The sequence below is a fragment of the Pan troglodytes genome, chromosome 16, assembly GCF_028858775.2.
Source record: "Pan troglodytes isolate AG18354 chromosome 16, NHGRI_mPanTro3-v2.0_pri, whole genome shotgun sequence".
Lineage (NCBI taxonomy): Eukaryota > Metazoa > Chordata > Mammalia > Primates > Hominidae > Pan > Pan troglodytes.
In genome coordinates this window covers 44,497,674-44,518,014 of record NC_072414.2, presented here as the reverse complement: position 1 = coordinate 44,518,014, position 20,341 = coordinate 44,497,674, and the positions used below count along the sequence as shown (strand labels likewise).

Sequence of the window (20,341 nt, the reverse complement as noted above, 5' to 3'; positions counted from 1 at the left end):
CGCCGGCTGGCAGGCTAATGATGATGATGCTCTGTGCTCGTAGCCGATGGGAGGCAGCGTGAGCCCGAGAGAGCCCAGAGCAGCCGCTGTGGCAGCGCTGGAGCGCAGCCTCCTCCCGCTCCCATAATGCACAGGGCGGCGGCGGTGGCGGCGGCGGCAGCGGAGGCAGCATCGCGGGCCGCCGAAGTGGCTGCGGCGGCGGCGGCGACCCCTAGGACCCCGGGCAGGTGGAGCGCTCGCGGCTGCTCGCGGCGAGCCCGGGAGTGATGGCGAGGCCCTTGCGGGCGGCCAGCGCCTGAGGCGCCCCGCCCCGCCCCGCCCCGCCCCGCGCGGCCCGCCCCGCCCGGCCCTGCCCTGCCCTGCCCTGCTCCCTGCCGGCGGCTGCGGGCGCTTCCTAGTCCGCTCGGGCGGCCGCCCAGGCGAGGTGCGGCCTCCGCACAGGCGGGGGGCGTAGGCGCGCGGGGCCCGCCATGGCTGCGTCGGAGCTCTACACAAAGGTAAGGCACCCCGCGGCCGGCGTCGAGGACTGGGGCTGTGCGGCCCTCGCCGCCAGCTGTCAGGCTGGGGAGGGGGCGGGAGCGCTGGGCCCAGGCGAGCCCCACCAGCGCCATCCCCTTCAGCGCCTCAGAACCCTCGGCCCTACCAGCCGGTCGCCCGCTGCGGCACCTTCCTCTTTCGGGCGAGATGGTGAAGGCGGCGGAAGGTGGCCCGCCTCGGGGGTCTCCCAGGCCCCTGCCGCGCTGCTCGAGCTGGGGGCAGAGCGGGCTTCGGAGTGGAAAGGGGGCCCATGTGGATTTAGCAGGGCGGGCGTGCCTCCCCTCCTGCTTGGCTTTGGAAAATTCCCGGCGGGTGGGAGATGCTTGCTCCAGTAGATCGGATGGGTTCTCTCGTGGGGACACGCGCTTAAAATAACGTCTTGTGTTGGTATGCAGTGCCGCTTCTACCGCCAGCTAGCCTTTCTGTGAGGTTATTTTGAATCCTGCAAACGGTGGCCGTATCACCTTTAGCTCCCCAGTTTAGCTGCGCTGGGGGTGGCGAGCCCCGGGGAAAGATGCTGCCGGATGAACGCGAGCTGATTCACCGGCTGGGAGGGTCGGTACTCATTTATCGCTGGGAGTTTGCAACCTGCGTGTAATCCCGCAGAGCCTTGTTAGGCTCCATGTCTTTCCCATCCTCTGGGGCAAGCCTTTCCCTTCTGGGTTTGGTTTAAGGGAAGTGGCAGTCTTTTCTTAGACTGACATCAATATACTCAGGGTCTGGCGATCTCTGAATGACATATTATGGAGAACTGTCACTTGAGTGCTGCGCAGATTTGTGATGACCTTTGTGAATATATGTAATCATGGCATTTTATACTATACACTCATGTGTAGGTAGATATTTTGCCAGATATTGATTACTTCTACATGCAGTTAATAGAGTTGCCTTTTCACATTAGCTTTTGCAACACAACTTTCATTTAGGGTCCTGTAATCACTGGAATCATTGTTTCCAAATGTGACTGAAGTCCAGGGCCCAAGTTGCAGTGTGTTTTATAGAGGAAAGAAGACTGGGCATCAAGAGACCTGGATTCAAGCCGGGACTTACTAACTGTGACCTTGGACAAGTCACTTAACATCTCTGGTTCGATTTCCTAATGAGTAAATGCGGTTAATTATACTTGCCTTGCATCCCTTACAAGCTGTTGTGAGAATCAAACTTAATAATCGTTGTGAAAGCTTTTTGTAACCTATGAATTTCTCTGCAAATATGAGATATATGATTAATTTCTTCAACCATGAAATGAGCTTGCATGAAACATTGTCTGAGACCTCTTTCTAGTTTTAGATTTAACGACTGTACAGTTGGAACTTCTCTCTCAACCTGGTAATTTCTTTAGGCATTGTAGATCTCTAACATATGAACGAATGCAATTGGAAACTGATTAAAAGTAACTTAAACACTTAATATGGTGCTTACTATGTGCCAGGTACTGTTTTAAGCGTTTTAAAAATATGAACTCATAATCCTCATAAGGAACTTATGAGGTCGATATTAAGAAATATCAAAATCATTTTCACATGAAGAGATAATCAGTCTGTAAACATTCCTTGGTTACTTTGTGTAGCCCATCCCCTCCACTTCTACATCAAGTTTGTCCAACCCGCAGCCCATGGGCCGCATGCGGGCCCAGGACGGCTTTGAATGTGCCCCAACACAAATTCGTAAACTTTCTTAAAACATGGGTTGTTGTGTTTTTTTTGCAATTTTTTTTTTAGCTCATCATTTATCATTAGTGTATTTTATGTGTGGCCAAAGAAAATTATTCTTCCAATGTGGCCCAGGGAAGCCAAAAGATTGGACACCCTCCGTTCTATATGGTGAGCAGTCATCTTTGAGTCACCTAATAGGAGGCTGCTTAACTAGAGACTGAGTGGATAATAAATTGTTGTTGGATTTCGAATGCTTTTTTCCCCCAAGATAATTTGGGAGAAAAAATTGAAAAGATGTTGTGATTTGTAAATGGTAAAGTTTTGGGCTTCTGTCACAGCTTTATCACAATCTATTTTAAAATTTACCTTTTAACAGCCTGAGGAACATAATGAGACCTGGTCTCTACAAAAAAATTAAAAAGTTAGGCTGGGCACGGTAGCTCACGCCTGTAATCCCAACACGTTGCCGAGGTGGGTGGATCACCTGAGGTCAGGAGTTCGAGACCATCTTGACCAACATGGCAAAACCCCGTCTCTACTAAAAATAGAAAATTAGCTGGGCGTGGTGGCGCATGCCTGTAATCCCAGCTACTCAGGAGGCTGAGGCAGGAGAATCACTTGAACCTGGAAGGCGGAGGTTGCAGTGAACCAAGATCGCGAGCCTGGGCAACAAGAGCGAAACTCTGTCTCAATAAATAAATAAATAAATAAATAAAAATTAGCTGGGCGTGGTAGTCACGCCTGCGGTCCCAGCTACTCGAGAGCTGAGGCAGGATGATCAGCTGAGGCAGGAAGATTGCTTGAGCCTGGGAGGTTGAGGCTGCAGTGAGCCATGACTGTGCCACTGCACTCCATCCTGGGCAAAAGAGCAAGACCGTGTGTCAAAAAAAATTTTTTTTAACCTCTTTGTCATTATAAAGACAGACTAGCTTAGAGATCAAGACTGAAGTTGGGGCTTACACTGCCTTCTTCTAAATACACTTATGCCTAATTAATAATCTGGTTACTTAGTTATTTGTTGGCAAATTCTTTTTGTGAATGGGCCTTAGCTTAATGGCAAGCAGAAATACTTATCAGGCATCCTGTGTGCCAGGTACTTTGCTTAATGTTTAGAGGATTTAACAATGAACAAGATACAGTCCTTTCCCTCAACGTGCTCATAGTCTGCTTCTTACATTCTTGACCCACTTTGAATCTATAGGGGCATAAATAACCTGCTGTTACCTCAACAGCAGGCAGACAGCTGGTATGATATTTATTAGTAGAAGTTAGGGAATGGGTTGGGACATGGGGAAGGTTGGGCTGATTCCAGAGATAAAAACTACTATTGTAATTACTAGAGGAATAGGAAAATCATTAGAAGTATTATCAGTGGATAAGCACAAGGATCTTCCCCTTGCAGAGGATTATAGGAAGGAAGTTCTAGGATAGATTACAAGGAAAGATGTATTAGTGATATGCCATAATTATGGTATTTAACATTGTGGTTAAATCTGAAAAATGCTCTTTAAAAAAATGTCATTCAGATCTTAAGGGCAGATTTTAATGTGTGATACAGATCAGTTCCTATTACAGTGAAGGACAAGAGACTGTTCAATTTCTTCTTTTTAGCCAGAATGGTAATGGTTTTGTCACAGCAATTTAACAAGGCTTCCATTTTGTAAGTTTTTCCAGCAGTATAAACATTTTAAGGGCAATAGCTAGGTTCTTGGGATACTTTTCTGGAAACAAATATTTTGGTTAAAACATGTTTTGTTGATTTTTAAAAATAACAGCTTTATTGAGATATGTCTTATACCATATAATTCACCATTTAAAGTGTACTATTCAATGGTTTTTGGTTTATTCACAGAGTAGTATGTTGATGTGTTTGTGGTCAACCTGCCTTGCTCCCAAAAGAATTGAAGGAAACTATGATATCTCATTGCTTCTGATTTTGAAAATATTTGCTAGTCTTGACTTGCCAGTGGATATCTATATCATACATCATCCATAGGTGCTTTTGGTAACTTGAAGCAGTTCTACATTTGTGGAGTAGGGTTTATCAATTAGACCTAGAAGGATTATCGGGAGCATTATAATGAATGGCATGCTATTCCTCCTGTCATCATGTTCCCAGACACCATGGATAGCACCATGGTATCCATGCTATAGAATGGTCAAGATTACCTGAAGCTGGTTTTTTTTTTTTTTAATTTTTTATTTTTTTTGAGACAGGGTCTCACTGTGTCACCCAGGCTGGAGTGCAGTGAAATGAACATGGCTCACTGTAGCCTTTAACTCCTGGGCTCAAGCTGTCCTCCCACCTCAGCCTCGTGAGTAGCTGGGACCACAGCTATGCACCCAGCTAATTTTTAAATTTCTTCTAGAGATAGTCTCAGTATGTTGCCCAGGCTGGTCTTAAACTCCTGGACTCAAGTGATCCTCCTGCTTCCACCTCCCATAGTGTGGGATTACAGGCATGAGCCACCACACCCAGCCTATTTTATTTATTTATTTATTTATTTATTTATTTAGGTTCAGGGTCTCACTCTGTTGTCCAGGCTGGAGTGCAGTGGTGTGAACATGGCTCATTGCAGTATCGACCTCCCAGGTGCAAGCCATCCTCCCACCTCACCTTCCTGGGTAGCTGAATCTACAGGCATGTGCTACCACACCCAGCTAATTTTTGTACTTTTTACAGAGACAGGATCTTGCTATGTTGCCCAGGCTGATCTCTAACTCCTCAGGTCAAATGATTCTCCTGCCTCGGCCACTCAAAGTGTTGAGATTACAGACATGAGCCACCATGCCTGGCTTATTTTTAATTTTAAAAAAGTTTTTATTTTTTTGTTTACTTTTGTGTTTTGTTTTGTTTTTACCTGAAGCTGTTTGATTAGGAGGTTCCCATGTGTGCTGAGATGCTGAGTATTGTAACAGTGCAAAGACAATCTAAAATTCCACATTTGCAAAGCATGTTAACTTGCCTAGATGAAACAGCTCTTAAGGTCAGTAGATTGTATATGTGTAACTTTCCATTCCCAACATATCCTCTCATATGTACAGGAGCCACATGGCCTAGATTTTTTCTGGGATAGATCCACTTTTATGTTCTATGGCACTGTCTCTTCAAACTACTGATCTTGGAAATTCTAATATTTTCATGTCGAGACTGTATTTCTCAGACTGCTTCCAACATCTTAAAGAGGAACAGAAATCTCATCTCTGATCATGTGCCCTGACTTGGAGTTTGGCAAGGACGTTAGCTGTCCTCAAGTCTCCTGTCATGCCCTTTCCATTTGAATTTCCTCCTGGTGTTCCTAGGCCTGTTAACGACTTGCTGTTCTCCTAGTTCCGCAGCTTGGAAACCTCCGTATCTTTTTTCTTGTCTTTCACATTCGACTTCTTCTATATCAATTCTAATTTCAGTTGACATCCAGCTGATAGCTCAGATTTGGAACTCCCACTAGTACTCTTTTTCTCTGTCTTAATGTCCCAAACATGTTTCTGTCTTATTACGGTTACTGTATTTGTGTATAGGTTTACCACTCCCATGATACTCTAAGCCCCCTGAGATGCTGTTTTGTTTACCTCCTGTAGAGCCTAGCCCAGTGTTACACAGAATAGCTGCTCATTGAATATTTGTTGAATGAATACTTAAGCAGGGGAGGGATGGGATGAAAATAATGGTTTGGCATGATCAGTCCACTTGTAGGGACGAAGCAGGGTATAAAGATGTGGTTAAACAAGTAAACACATTTTCAGGCATGTTGAACAGGATGAGTAATAGAACTGGGAACCAGGGAGACCAGGAAACTTTCAGGAAACAAAATGTGAAGTGGTGAAGGTCTGGTGGACTGAGGCAGGGGCAGAAGGTGTGGGAAAGAAGAGGATAAATCTGAGAGACAGGTCTCTCCGAGATGGATTACATATAGGATGGGAAGGAGCAGGAGTAGTATGAAATAATGCCAGTAGCTCCAGACTTGGAAACTGAAAATTAATTCCTGTTTCATCACAAATTTTGACTGCCTCTGTGGAACTTGAATGCTACTAAGAAATACTTCTTTACATAGCTTGACAAAGCAAAATGCCCATTATTTCCTCTTGAAATTTGTTACTGTTTCTTGAAGTGTGAAAGTTTTGTGTATTGTCCAGAAAAGATTACAGAGAGATTCTGATTCTAATGAGAATTGCTGCTGCCACATATTTTAGATCTTCCTGGTACTTTTAGCTTTTTTTTTTTTTTTTTTTTAAATAATGAAAGAGAACTGGAGGAAGCTTTATGAATGGGCTTCCAGGGATTTAACTGTAACCTCAGGGGAGGGGTGACAGGGAATGCTAACTCGTGTATGGGAGAATGTGGGAGAGGAAAGATGATCCGCCTTACTTCTTACCTCAGAAGGTAATTTAGTTTCTCTGTTTTTTATTTTATGATGAATTTTGCCTCCATTGGGAGAATTCAGGAGTACGTGGTCCACTAGAGGATAGACTTGGATGTATTTGTCTCCACTTCAGGCAATTCCCACTGAAGTATGAGGTACTGTTGGAAGTATAAACTTCTGATCTATGGAGTAAGGTCTGGCCATAGGCAAAATATTATGTGAGCAATTCCACTTCTTCCACCTCACCTGAAGGCATGTCCTCCACCCTACAGTGGTCTTCCTAGACTTATTCTATTTATCTTCCTAGGGAGTTTGTCCTTTTCTCCCCAGCACCACCCCACTCCCAATCTTTCATCAACTTTATTGAGGTATAATATACTTGAAAAGTTCCTCATTTTAAGTGTACAGTTTTATGAGTTTTGACACATATATTCTGTCATGTAACCACCGCCACAAACAAGAAGCAGAACATTTCCATCACCCCAAAAGTTCCCTTGTGCTTTGTCTCTTATCTTCCCCAACATCTTCAGGGAGTTTACTGGAGTTATGCTTGCTCATTAGGGCAGAAGGAAGTTTTTTCTTTTTGGTTTTTCCGAAATGAATGCTATGGTTCCACCTTAGCCCAACCAATAGAGATACTTATTACAAAGGCCTGGCATTGGAGATCATGGCTGTGGAGTTTCATTTTCAGTGGGAGGCGGAAGTGGATATAAAAGGAGTTTAGATGATTTTTGTTTAATCTTTCCTTCACACACTGACCACTTTGCCTTTATTAATGATGTCTGCCTTTGATGCCTTCTGAAATGCCCTTTGGTTAATTTTGCCCTTTAACAGTTCCTCTTCCCCATCTGTCTTGGTTGTAATATCAGTCTGAGTTTGTGCTGATACAACCTAAACTTTGCAGAAACTTATCCCTGGCTCTTCATGCCTCAGGCATTCTCCATTTCTCTTCTAAGCCCTCCTCACTTTTAATTCTTTTTAACTAGCAGGCATTAGCATTAAATATCTCCTTGTACAGCAAAGGCTTTTTGCCAATTGTAGAACTTAGGGATGATGTAATTATTTTTTGATTTCAAAATAATGGTTCTAAACTTGATTGAAATCAAGGGAGACGTGCATTGTACATAATGCACTAAGTGTTCATGAGGACCACGTATCTACCTCCTGTGGCCTAATGTACTGCTGTGGCCAAAAATGTGGGCAAGATGCTGGGCTAGAGGGAGACTGGATGCACAAAAAAGATAGGTTTTGTCCATCTTTTGTCACATATACAAAAACATATAGTCCTGGCCAGGAATCCTGCATGTGTGGTTGGGGTTTCTACTTCTTGACAAATGTACATGAAACTAGAGAAATTTCAGAATAGGAGAAGTAAAATGATCAGGGCAGTGAAGAGGCTAGACAGATTAAAGGTGTAGAACTCTCTAGTTTAGAAAGATGAAGGTGAGCTGGGAATACAGTAGAGTTTTTTTTTTTTTTTTTTGAGACAGAGTCTCGCTCTGTCACCCAGGCTGGAGTGCAGTGGCATGATCTCAGCTCACTGCAACCTCTGCCTCCTGTGTTCAATCGATTCTTCTGCCTCAGCCTCCCGAGTAGCTGGGACTACAGGCATGTGCCACCACCCCTGGCTAATTTTTGTATTTTTAGTAGCGATGGGGTTTCACAGTACTGGCCAGGCTGGTCTCGAACTCCTGACCATGTGATACGCCTGCCTCGGCCTCCCAAAGTGCTGAGATTACTGGCGTGAACCACTGTGCCCAGCCCTATAGTAGACTCTTTGACATCCAGAATAGTGGAAGTTTGTAACATCAAATCTCAGTTTAGTAGGGATATGTTTTAGATCTTGAAACAAATCAATATATGCCATTTTAAATGAATTTCTACTTTAAACATTTACATTTTACATTTCTGAAAGTCATCACTTCAAGTTATGGTATTAGCTGAGTTACAGGATGTAAATAGAGAGGGTCTGGGTAATTTATGGATGAGAGGTTTGGCACATTGACTTACCAAACCTCTCTTTAACAGTGTTAGTCAGTTTACCAGCCACAGCTGTTTTAGTTGGAAGAAACAGAAACCCAAACTCAAAGCCAAAGAGTTTATTTGCTCATGTGACTTAAAAATCTAGGCATGGCTGGAATCAAGGCTCTCTTCACTGACTCTCAGTTCTTCACTCCATCTCAGTTCTCATCCTTGACCACTCCCCTCCAGCTCTGATTGTATAACCTGAAACCCACACACGGTTTGTAACTTTTTTCTTTTTTTTTTTTCCGAGACGGAGTCTCGCTCTGTTGCCAGGCTGGAGTGCAGTGGCGCGATCTTGGTTCACTGCAATCTCCGCCTCCCGGGTTCAAGCGATTCCCCTGGCTCAGCCACATGCTGTCTGACATTGGTTTCATCCTGAGGACAGCTTTTTTTAGGGGTGAAAAGATGGTCAGTGGCACCTGCAGATCACATGATCTTACAGCACTGGGCCTGGAGGAAGAGAGCCTGATAGAGGAATTCTGGTCATGTGCCTTCTCCTTTCATTGGGCCTCTAGGCAGTAGGTGAGGAGCACCATGAGTGGTCAAGTCTGTGCTCACCCCAGAGACCAGGGGGAGGACAGGGCACTGTGATTGATAGTCCTACTCCAACCTCATGGGATGGCTGTGAGCTGTTCGCCATTGGAAGGAAAAGTGCTAGGTAGTCAAAATAAACAACTACCCTCAGTCCATGTATGCTATGAATAGGTCACTGAAAATGATAGTCATTGAATTCTACCCCTCCTTTTCTGATCTTTGAGCAAGAAGAATGGGAAATTTTGCTTGACCGGGGACATTAGGTATCTTTCCCCTAGAGAATCATTTTGGATTGAAAAATAGAAGCCAGGCCAGGTGCGGTGGCTCATGCCTGTAATCCTCAGCACTTTGGGAGGCCAGGGCGGGCGGATCATGAGGTCAGGAGCTTGAGACCAGCTTGGCTAACACGGTGAAACCCTGTCTCTACTAAAAATACAAAAATTAACCGGGCGTGGTGGCATGTGCCTGTAATCCCAGCTACTCAGGAGGCCGAGGCAGGAGAATCGCTTGAACCCGGGAAGCAGAGGTTCCAGTGAGTTGAGATCATGCCGGTGCACTCCAGCCTGGGCGACAAAGCAAGACTCTGTCTCAAAAAAAAAAAGCCATGGAGCGTCTGTGCAAGCAAATGTTACTAATAGCGTGTTAGAAATTGAAATTTTGAAAATTTATTCAGTCTTCTATTTTGATTTTTCATGTATTATTATTATTATTTTAGACAAGGTCTCGTTCTGTTGCCCACACTAGAGTGCAGTAGCGCAAGCATAGCTCACTGCAGCCTCGAACTCCTGGGCTCAAGCAGCCCTCCCAGCTCAGCCTCCTGAGTAACCGGGACTGTAGGCGCATGCCACTATGCCTGGCTAATTTTTTAATTTTTGTAGAGGCAGAGTCTCACTTTGTTTCTCAGACTAGTCTCAAACTTTTGGCTTCAAGCAATCTCCCACTTAATTATCCCAAAAGTGCTGAGATTATAGGCGGGAGCTACCATGCCCGGCCATTTTTCAGTCTTAATTTGGGGGCTATGAACCCTATGTCACCTTTCTTACTGATTTCTTTCTACCGTATTTCCTCAGCATTTTATTTCCCCTTATTTTCTTCACATCCTTGCTTGCATACGTTATTCTCTTCCCCCATTTTCATACATAGATAAGTTGCACGATTTCTTATTGTGCAACAGTAAGAATTGTGCACAATTTCTTTTTGTCTGTCCGTCATCCCTTGTTCATGTCTAGTGGTAGTCTGTCTTCTGTTCTCTTCCTTCCACCTGTCCATCTGCTTTATCCCCCTACTATTTAATTTTATCTACCCACCCCTTATGCCCTGTTATGATTTGTTATAACGAAGTATATATACATCCCACACCTATAATGGAATAAAATAAGTTACTAAAGAGTGATTCTTTTTTTCATAACTTAGATTGAGGAGGGAACTTCCTTTTTGTTTTTGCTTTATTACCACTCCCTGATCTGACATCACAAAGGAAGTCATTTTTTATGAGTTTGCATAAATCATTTTCTGTGTATGTGAGCATGTGTATGTGTTTCAAACAAACACTTTTGTGTTAGACTAGTTTTAGACTAGTTAGACTAGACTAGTTCAACCTTAGTTTTTTAGCTTACCATACTGGTCTGCATTACAGTAAGATGACTAGATATTCCTTTAAAGATATGATCTCACCTTAAAACATTTTTCTGCCAGTACTTAAACAACTTTTACACAGGGTTGGTCTCTCTATGCTTAAGCTTAGAAAAAAATCTTCTAGTTTGATAAGCAGCATGGTCGGGTTGGGAGCAGAATTTTTCTGGAGATGCTGTCTGTAAAATTGGGAAATGTATATCTTAATAATAAGGAATTTTGGTCCACAACCTAGATTACATTTTCATAAAGTCGGAATGTGTATTTCTTGTTTAAGAAATGAAAATGTTAAGCCCCTTAGAGTTACTATTGCATTTTAACCCACTCTTACTGTTTATACTAATTTTTTTCATCCTTGACCAAAATTTCTCAACCTGTGCACCACTGATAGTAGGCTGGATAATTCTTTTTTTTTTTTTTTTTTTTTTTTTGTGGGAGGGGTGGCTCTCCTGTGTATTGTAGTATGTTTAGCCAAATCTCTGCCCTTTATCTATGAGATCCAGTAGCACCCTCCATCCCTAGTTGTGACAACCAATATTGCCTACAGACATTGCTAGATATCTCTTGGGATGGTGGGGATGGGGGAGAATCACACAAACCCTTGAAACTGCTAAACTAGATGATAAGCCTTCAACTTAGGGTAAGAACAAGTAGGAAGAAGTTAATTGGGAAATTAGAATTAATTGGGAAAACTTTTTTAAAAAGTTGATTTATAAGCATTTTTTTCTGCTTATAGAAGTGATGCCTTGTAGCTAATCTGGATTATTTGAATAATACAGAACATATAAAGGAAGAAAGTTAAAATAAACTAATTATACCACCTAGAAATAATCATTGTCAACTATTGATTTACTTTGTTAAGTCTTTTGTCTATATTCGCAAATGGTAATGATTTTTAAAATGATTTTTAAACTTAATATGTATTGTGAGAATTTATATCAATAAATATTCGTTGAAAAAATATATCTGTATATATATTTTTTGAGATGGAGTTTCGCTCTTGTTGCCCAGGCTGGAGCACATTGGTGCGATCTTGGCTCACTGCAACCTCTGCCTCCCGGGTTCAAGTAATACCTCTGCCTCAGCCTCTGGAGTAGCTAGGATTACAGGCACCCAGAGTAGCTGGGATTACAAGTGCCTGCCACCACGCCTAGCTAATTTTTTGTAGTAGAGACGGGATTTCACCATGTTGGCTAGGCTGGTCTTGAACTCCTGACCTCAGGTGATCTGCCCACCTCAGATTCCCAAAGTGCTGGGATTATGGGTGTGAGCCACCGCCCCCAGCCCACTGAAAATATTTTTAATGGCAGCATAATATTCAGTCATCTGGGTATACCAAAATGTATTTACTGCTGGGTATTTTTCACTAATGGAAGTGATATGCTATGGTGAGCATCTTTGTTCATAAGTCTGCTTAGTCAGTTTTAGTTAATTTTAGAATTCAAGTCTCCCTAGCAAGAATTAGCATTTGTATTTATGCAGGATAGGGCATTCACATTCACTTCATTTAAAAAATAGCACTCTTTATGTGCATTGCCTGAGGGATAGGGTGACCAGATGTCCCACTTCTAGAAGATGCTTTCTGCTTTTTAATACCTTTATTCTGTTTTGAGAAATTTTCTTAGACTAGAAACATATAAGTTCATTTCAAAAATTTAACCTTTTTAAAATTGAAACTGCTTCTTTTTCTGACCATTGTCATTATTGTTGCTTTTATTCACTCTGTTTCTTGATCTTGGATCAATCTGTGCCAGAGAGAATAATTGAACTAGAAAGAATTTTAAAAAGAGAAAAAACATGAAGCTTCTAAATTACTATACATGATATAATTTTAGTTTGAAAATTACCTGATAATATGTTATCAGGACATTGTAGACATGTCCTCCTAATTAGAACAAATTAACAGTGTCTGGAGGAGGCCATGCCTTTGCTTTCGGGGACAGTTGAGAACCCGAGAGTCCTTCAGCATCAACTACCTGCTTTGTAAAACAATTAGAATAGAGCAAAATATGCCCAATGCTAAAGGAGCACTATAGAATGGAATCTTTATAGCAGTCAGAAGGTGTTTTGGGATTAGTGAGGCCTTCAGGTCATTGCCGTGTGTAGCAGCCCTTCCGAAGGACTAGGATCACGGCAGTAGCCACAGACCTGGGCAAGGGTTGATTGTGTGGAGCCTTAGACATTAAAGGCATAGGAAACTGAGTTGAAGCCTTAGCAGCCTTGGAAGTTTCTTTGCTTTTCTTCCTCCACTAAAACCTTGATTTTTTTTAACCTTATATAGTTGTTACTTGTTTTCTTGTAAAGACTGTGGCTCAGTCAAATGTGTGGTTCCATGGCAGTAAATTATCAAATAATAGTGATTAATATTCACTGAGGCCTTACTGTAGGCCAGATACTATTCTGAGGGCTTTGTTGCAACTGTTTCCTTCCTTGCCTTCCAACCCTCCCAGGGTCCTGAAAGCGAGGCAGTACATCATAGAAGTCAAGGGCATGGAATCCACACCTAGATACTGGATCTTGGTTTGAATCCTGGTTTTGCTATTCTACTTTCTCTGTGTCTTTAAGCAAGCCACTTAACCTCTTTATGCTTCAATTTCCTTATCTTTATAATGGTGATAATAAAACCTACCTTACGTGGTTTTAATGATGACTGACTTATAATATATTAAGAAATGCTTAGAATAGTGACTGGTATTTAGTAAATTCTTACAAGTATTAGTTATTACTGTTGTTGCTGTTATAGCTGTCATTCTCCTTTCTCTCTGTCTGCTTTCTCATCTTCATAAGCTCACTTACCTCCTATTGCACCTTAGATATTGATGTTCCTGGGCTCTGTCCTTGACCTACACTCCCTCCCACTGTGGCCTGATCCAGTCCTGAAGAGTCAGGTGCCAGCCCTGTGCTGATGACTTCCAAACCTGTTTCCAGCCTACTTGCTCTTCCTACAAACCTAGATCCCTACAGACAACTGCCTTATGGACATCTTCACAAGCCCCCCAAACCCAGCATATTCAAAATCGATTGTCATCTGCTCCCTCCTTCTTCATACTACCCTACCTGATTTAATTTCTCTGTGTCTTAGTTTCTACATCTGTATGATGGGATAATACTTACTTCATAGGGTTGTTATGAAGATTAAATGAGATAGTACATGGGAAGCACTTAGAATAATGCCTGGCACATAAATTAAGAAATGTTAGCTACTGTCATTGTTGTTGTTATTTCTTTTTCCTGTCTGGTGAATGACATCAGTATCCCTCCAGTAACCCAAACACAAAACTTAGAAATCGTCTTGATTTACTTTCCCCCACACCCGTGCACCCCACCTAATCAGTTATCATTTCCTAGTACTGTTACTGCTCTATTTGGGGCCCTTATCTTTTTTTTCTTTCTTTCTTTCTTTTTTTTTTCTTGAGACAGGGTCTTGCTCTGTTGCTCAGGCTGGAGTGCAGTGACGTGATCATAGCTCACTGCAGTCTCGACCTTGTGAGCTAAGTAATCCTTCTGCCTTAGCCCCCCAAGTAGCTGGCACTATAGTAGCTGCATGCCACCACACCCAGCTAATTTTTTGTTTTTTGGAAACAGGGTCTCACTGTGTTGCCCATGCTGGTCTTGAACTCCTGGGCTCAAGTGATCCTCCCACCCTGGCCTCCCAAAGTGCTGAGATTAGAGGTGTGAGCCACCATACTCAGCTTGGTCCCTTATTCTTTCCTGGTTCCTCAAACAGCTTCCTAAGCAATCTTTGGTCTTACTTTCTATAATCTGTTTTTTCATTCTGTTACTAGTGAGATCTTTGTAATGCACATATCTGATCATGCCACTGCCTGGCTTGAAATTCCTTCATGATTCCCCATAGGATTTTGTCCTGAGAATAAATTTGTTAGTGTAATGCCTCCTGAACTTTGGTGTCCATCTGAATTACTAGGAATCTTGTTAAAGGGAAGATTCTGACTCAGTAGGTCTGTGACAGGGCATGAGCCTGCATTTCTAACAACTCCCAGGTGATGCCTGTGCTGAATTGAGAACCACACCTTGAGCAGTGAGGCTGTAGTACACAGGCTCTTCATGACCTGCCTTCGCCCTGGGCCTGCCTCATCTCTCATGTTTCCCTCCTGGCATTCAGTCTTCACTTTAAGTGAGGAGCTTGCCAACTTTGCCTTCTTCTGATTTCCAGCATTCCCCTTCCTGGATTACTTTTCATTCATGAATTAGTTCTTCCGGACCCCAGTGTGGCTAAGATGTTCCTTCTGTGTGTTCATATTGCCCATTCAGTTTACTTCTGTCCTAACCCTTTACTGCACTGCATTGCAGTTGTCTATCTCCCCTTTGCTTCTCTGAACCCCTTAAAGACAGGGAAAATATCTCATTTGTTTCATTTTATTGACAACTTTTTTGAGCTGTAATTCATATACCATACAATTCATTGTATAAAGTGTATAATTCAATGGTTCACATTTATTTTTTGACTCAGTATCTAGACCAGTGTTTGGTATGTAGTAGATACCAAGTTAGTGATTGAACATATGAATGAGTGGAATTACAATAAATTATCATTGGAAAGTTTTTTCCAAATCTTCTTTGTATTTTTTGGATTTAACGAATCAGATCATTCAAATCATCTTATTTATTTATCAGTAACTCTTCATGTGCTTCCTCTCTTCTACTGCTCCCTCCCTTTGGCACCTGGGAAGGCAACCACTTTATTCTTCTCTTGGCCAGTTTTAACATGTCATTATAGATGACTTTCCTTAGTCTCTTGGCCAGTTTTAACATGTCATTATAGATGACTTTCCTTAGTCTCCAGTGCTTCCAGTTCTCTTTTTCAACCCGTGCTATGAGGAGCAGTACTGACCCATGTCAGAGATCTCAACATGCTACTCTCTAGCTCAACACCCCTGAGTGGTACCCAATCACTTACTTCCCCAGCCTAGTTATTGGCTATAGAATTAACTTATTCTTGGCCGGGCGCAGTGGCTCACGCCTATAATCCCTGCACTTTGGGAGGCCGAGGTGGGTGGATCACCTGGGGTCAGGAGTTCGAGACCAGCCTGGCCAGCATGTGGAAACCCTGTCTCTACTAAAAATTAAAAAAAAAAAAATTAGCTGGACGTGGTGGCACATGCCTATAATCCCAGCTACTCAGGACGCTGAGTCAGGAGAATCGCTTGAACCCAGGAGGTAGAGGTTGCAGTGAGCCGAGATTGTGCCACTGCACTCCAGCCTGGGCAACAAGAGCAAAACTATGCCTTTTTTTTTTTTGAGATGGAGTTTTGCTCTTGTTGCCCAGGCTGGAGTGCAATGGCACCATCTCGGCTCACTGCAACCTCTGCCTCCCGGGTTCAGGCTATTCTCCTGCCTCAGCCTCCTGAGTAGCTGGGATTATAGGCACATGGCACCACGCCCTGCTAATTTTTGTATTTTTAGTAGAGATGGGGTTTTGCCATATTGGCCAGGCTGGTGTTGAACCCCTGACCTCAGGTGATCAGCCCATCTCGGCCTCCCAAAGTGCTGGGATTACGGGTGTGAGCCACCGCACCCGGCCAGCTTATTCTGTAGCCTGGTGATTAAGACTTACGATCTTTTTCTAAACCTACTTACTGTCTTGGCTTGATCTTTCACAACACTGGAGTTTCTCAGACTTTACTATGTGTAGCAATCATCTGGAATACTTTTTTTTTCTTCCTGTGGAGACAGAGTCTGGCTCTGTCACCCAGGCTGGAGTGCACTGGTGCGATCTCAGCTCACTGCAACCTGTTTACCAGCATGGTCTCCGTCTCCTGACCTCATGATCCACCCACCTCGGCCTCCCAAAGTGCTGGGATTACAGGTGTGAGCCACTGTGCCTGGCCCTTTTTGCTATTTTTAAAGGCAACTGGAACAACTGCCTCACTTATATTAAAACATAATTGAGAGTCTTCTGTGGCAAAAGATGTTCCATTACCTTTGCTAATAATAGGTGTGAAATAGTATAGGAAATCACTCACAAAATTACTTGGGAACTCTTTTCCTTTAAAATAAACTATTTAAAAAGGTATAAAAATAATAAATGCCCAGGGTAGAATTTTGGAACATTTTGAAATGCAAAAGAAAAATTGTATGTAATCTCACTGTCCTCAGATACTCTTAATGTTTTGATGTATGTCCTTCTTGTCTTTTTCCCTATATATATTTTTTTTAGCGAAATGATTTACTTTATGAATACTATTTTGTAGCAAGATTGTTTTCTCTAAGAAGTATATTGTGAAGGTTTTCCCATGCCAATACGTGTTATTCTACAGTGTGTTTTTTTCATGACCTCAGAGTATTATATTGCATTAATCAGTCATATGTTACTGAACGAGACCCTTGCGATAAGGACTTCTAATTTTTTGACAGTTTACATTTAAACTGAAGATAACCAAAGCCTTTGTGTGTTTGTTTACAAAGAAATAAATTGTAGTCATTAATTAATTTAACTGTAATTGCAAAATATCCCATTTTTCTACTATAACAATATTGGAACACAAACTTGGTGAATTATGATATCAATTTTTTTTTTTTTTTTTTGAGACAGTCTTGCTCTGTCGCCCAGGCTGGAGTGCAGTGGCGCAATCTCGGCTCACTGCAAGCTCTACCTCCCGGGTTCACGCCATTCTCCTGCCTCAGCCTCACGAGTAGCTGGGACTACAGGCGCCTGCCAGCACGCCCGGCTAATTTTTTGTATTTTTAGTAGAGACGGGGTTTCACCGTGTTAGCCAGGATGGTCTCGATCTCCTGACCTCATGATCTTCCCGCCTCTGTCTCCCAAAGTGCTGGGATTACAGGCGTGAGCCACTGCGCCCAGCCGATATCAATGTTAAGATTAATCTAGTTAGATCTTAGAAGACCAAAAAACAAACAGAAATATCAAAGAACTCAGGAATAAATCCTTAAAAATAATTATATATTTGGGATCTCAGAGTATGCCAGGCACAACAGCTTACTAAAAGGCAGTTCTCCAAACTACAGAGGTAGATAGGTTAAGATTATTAATCAGCGGGCCAGTTAGCTCCAACCTGAGAGGGTAAAAGATCCCTTCCCATTCCAGTATTTTGGAAGCCATATAAGGATGAGTTGTATTATAACCTACACATTCTCATGTTAGCTGAGGAGACTACCCCTGAGTAATTAAAGGCACTCAAGATTTGTCAAGCTCTTGCATGCATATTTAATGGGATGATAGCCTCGTTGCTCAGAAGCTGTTGGCTTTAGAAATGGAAAGGTTGACTTAGGCTAAAGGAAGGAGAAATATAGCAGAGGCAGTTATTCAAGAAAAAAACACATGTACTGAATCAGGAGAAGTAATGTGGGAAATAATCTCTGAGACAGACTGCGATCTGGAAAGATCTGAAAAGGAGTTATTTAGTTAATGTATTTCAAATAAGCTCCCCTGGTTTGCAAATTCCATAATTAAATGTTTCTCATAATGAGTTTACAACTGAAATGTGTCTGGGAAACTGGCCAGGGGTTTTAAGGAGCCTGGTTCTTCAGAAGGCATTCACTTCCCTTGGGTCAGAGGTGGCATCTCCTAGGGTTGAAGAGTTTTCTGAGTCTGTGTAAGGAGCAGTGCCTTTGTCTCAGGAAAATGAGAATAGTCTGTGGACCATGCAGAAGTTGCCTCCTCAGTCACTGCCTGTGGGAGTCATTGAGGTCCAATTTGTCTTTTGGAGCTGGGGCCTCCACTAGGGTGTGTTTAAGTAGGATCTAGACAAAACCTGTATAGTACAGCTTAGCTGGTTAGATTGAGGATTAGGATGTCTCATCTGAGTTCACAAAAAATCAAAGTGATGGGTACAATTAAATGAAAGTCAGTGACTGTTTCACAAATCTGTAAGACTCATTTGTAATCTGTGCCATTCTATACATTAGACTTAGGTCAGCGGTCCCCATCCTTTTTGGCCCCAGGGACCAGTTTCATGGAAGACGGTTTTTCCACAGACCTGGGGAGCAGGTGTGGCGATGGTGATGGTTGGTTTTGGGGTGAAACTGTTTCACCTTAGATAATCAGGCATTAGTTAGATTCTCATGAGAAGTATGCAACCTAGATCCTTCGCCTGTGCAGTTCATAATAGGGTTCATGCTCCTATGAGAATCTAATGCCACTGCTGATCTGACAGGAGACGGAGCTCAGGTGGTATTGCTCGCTAGCTCACCACTCACCTCCTGCTGTGAGGCCCGGTTCCTAACAGGCCAGGGACTGGTACTGGTCCATAGCCCGGGGATCGGGGACCCTTGACCTAGATTCTTAATATTGTCCTTAAGGTTAAACATTTCCAAAAATTCTTATTTGATTTATCTGTTGGCTATGTTTAAGAGGATTTTCTAAGGTAACTGTCATAGTGGTGAAATTTAATAGATCTGAATGAGTAGAGGCTAAATTAATTATTTTAAAATGTATATATTGGTGAAATAGATGGAGTAGTTTATTATACATGATTCCAGCTTGAAAATGGCTTCAGTGGGGCAGCAGTTAAAGTTTTCTAAGTTTGAAATTGCGTAGATTTGAGTATATTCAGAATGTGTGGGCTATATATAGAAAAACAGAGTCTCAGCCAGAGTACTGGAACTGCTTCTGTGAATGGTTTTCATTTTAGTCCGCTTAATTCCTTAAGTAGCCAGTTGTCCTTTGGTTTTCATTCTTCACTGCCATAGCAGTGACATCAGATGCAGCTGGAGCTGAAAGTAGAAGGGTTATGTTAATTAATTCTAGTGAAACAAAAACTGCCTCAAATAATTAATGGAATAATAGTCTCATTAAAAGACCTTAGAGCTTTTTTGTGCTCTTTTTTTTTTCTCCAAGAGATTAGAGAAGGAGAATGGCACCGATTGTTCACTTGAGACCTTTTTAAGCTATTGATCCATCTTAAGTCCTCATCTGATGCCTCTGATTTCAACGTGAATCATTCAGGCCATGTAGTGATTTTCTCTTATTTCCTCTTGAGGCTGCTCTCTCTTTGCCTTTGGTGACAGTTTTCAAGAGAGCAGTGCCTGATCTTTGGCTTGTCAGAATCTAAAAATGGCCCCTATTTTATTGGCTTATTTACAGCTGTCATATTTTAGTTTAAATACAGTTGACCTAGCAAGCAAACATTTGTGTGTTACAAGTATGGGGCAAATCCCAGGTGGGGTTGTCTGCCAGGTTATTGAAGGGAGAGAAGAGGCTTGTATGTTCCCATCACTGTTTTCTTCATTAATCATGCTGTCTGTCAGCTGATCATGCTGTCATGGAGTTTTTTTGTTTTTGTTTTTCTTCCAAATAGTTAAAGAAAGATGCATTATTAAACAGAGATTAGCCAGAGTTGGGAAAAACAGGTAGAGAGACAAGTAGGAAGATCCTTTCTTATATGTGATCATCTTGGTTTTCCAACCCAATATGAGGATGCGCCTTTGAGTAAACTAAAAAAGAGTTTAATCTGGCCAGGTGCTAGGTCTCATGCCTGTAATCCCAACACTTTGGGAGGCTGAAGCAAGTGGATTGCTTGAGCCCAGGAGTTCAATCCAAGCCAGGGCAACATGGTGAGACTCCATCTCTACAAAAAATTAAAATATTAGCTGGGTGTGGTGGCACATGCCCATAGT

The 20,341-nt window shown here is 42.4% G+C and overlaps 1 protein-coding gene across 4 annotated transcripts in view; it reads left to right on the top strand.

The window, feature by feature from the left end:
- Positions 1-336: 336 nt before the first annotated feature.
- MYO5A (myosin VA) overlaps positions 337-20,341 on the top strand; it is a 223,688-nt gene continuing 203,683 nt past the window's right edge. For all 4 annotated transcript variants that reach the window (XM_009429146.5, XM_009429147.5, XM_016928253.4 and 1 more), the window contains exon 1: positions 337-497. In XM_009429146.5, the coding sequence (XP_009427421.3) occupies positions 471-497 (27 nt within the window). In that variant the 5' untranslated portion in view covers positions 337-470. The remainder of the gene's footprint in view (positions 498-20,341) is intronic.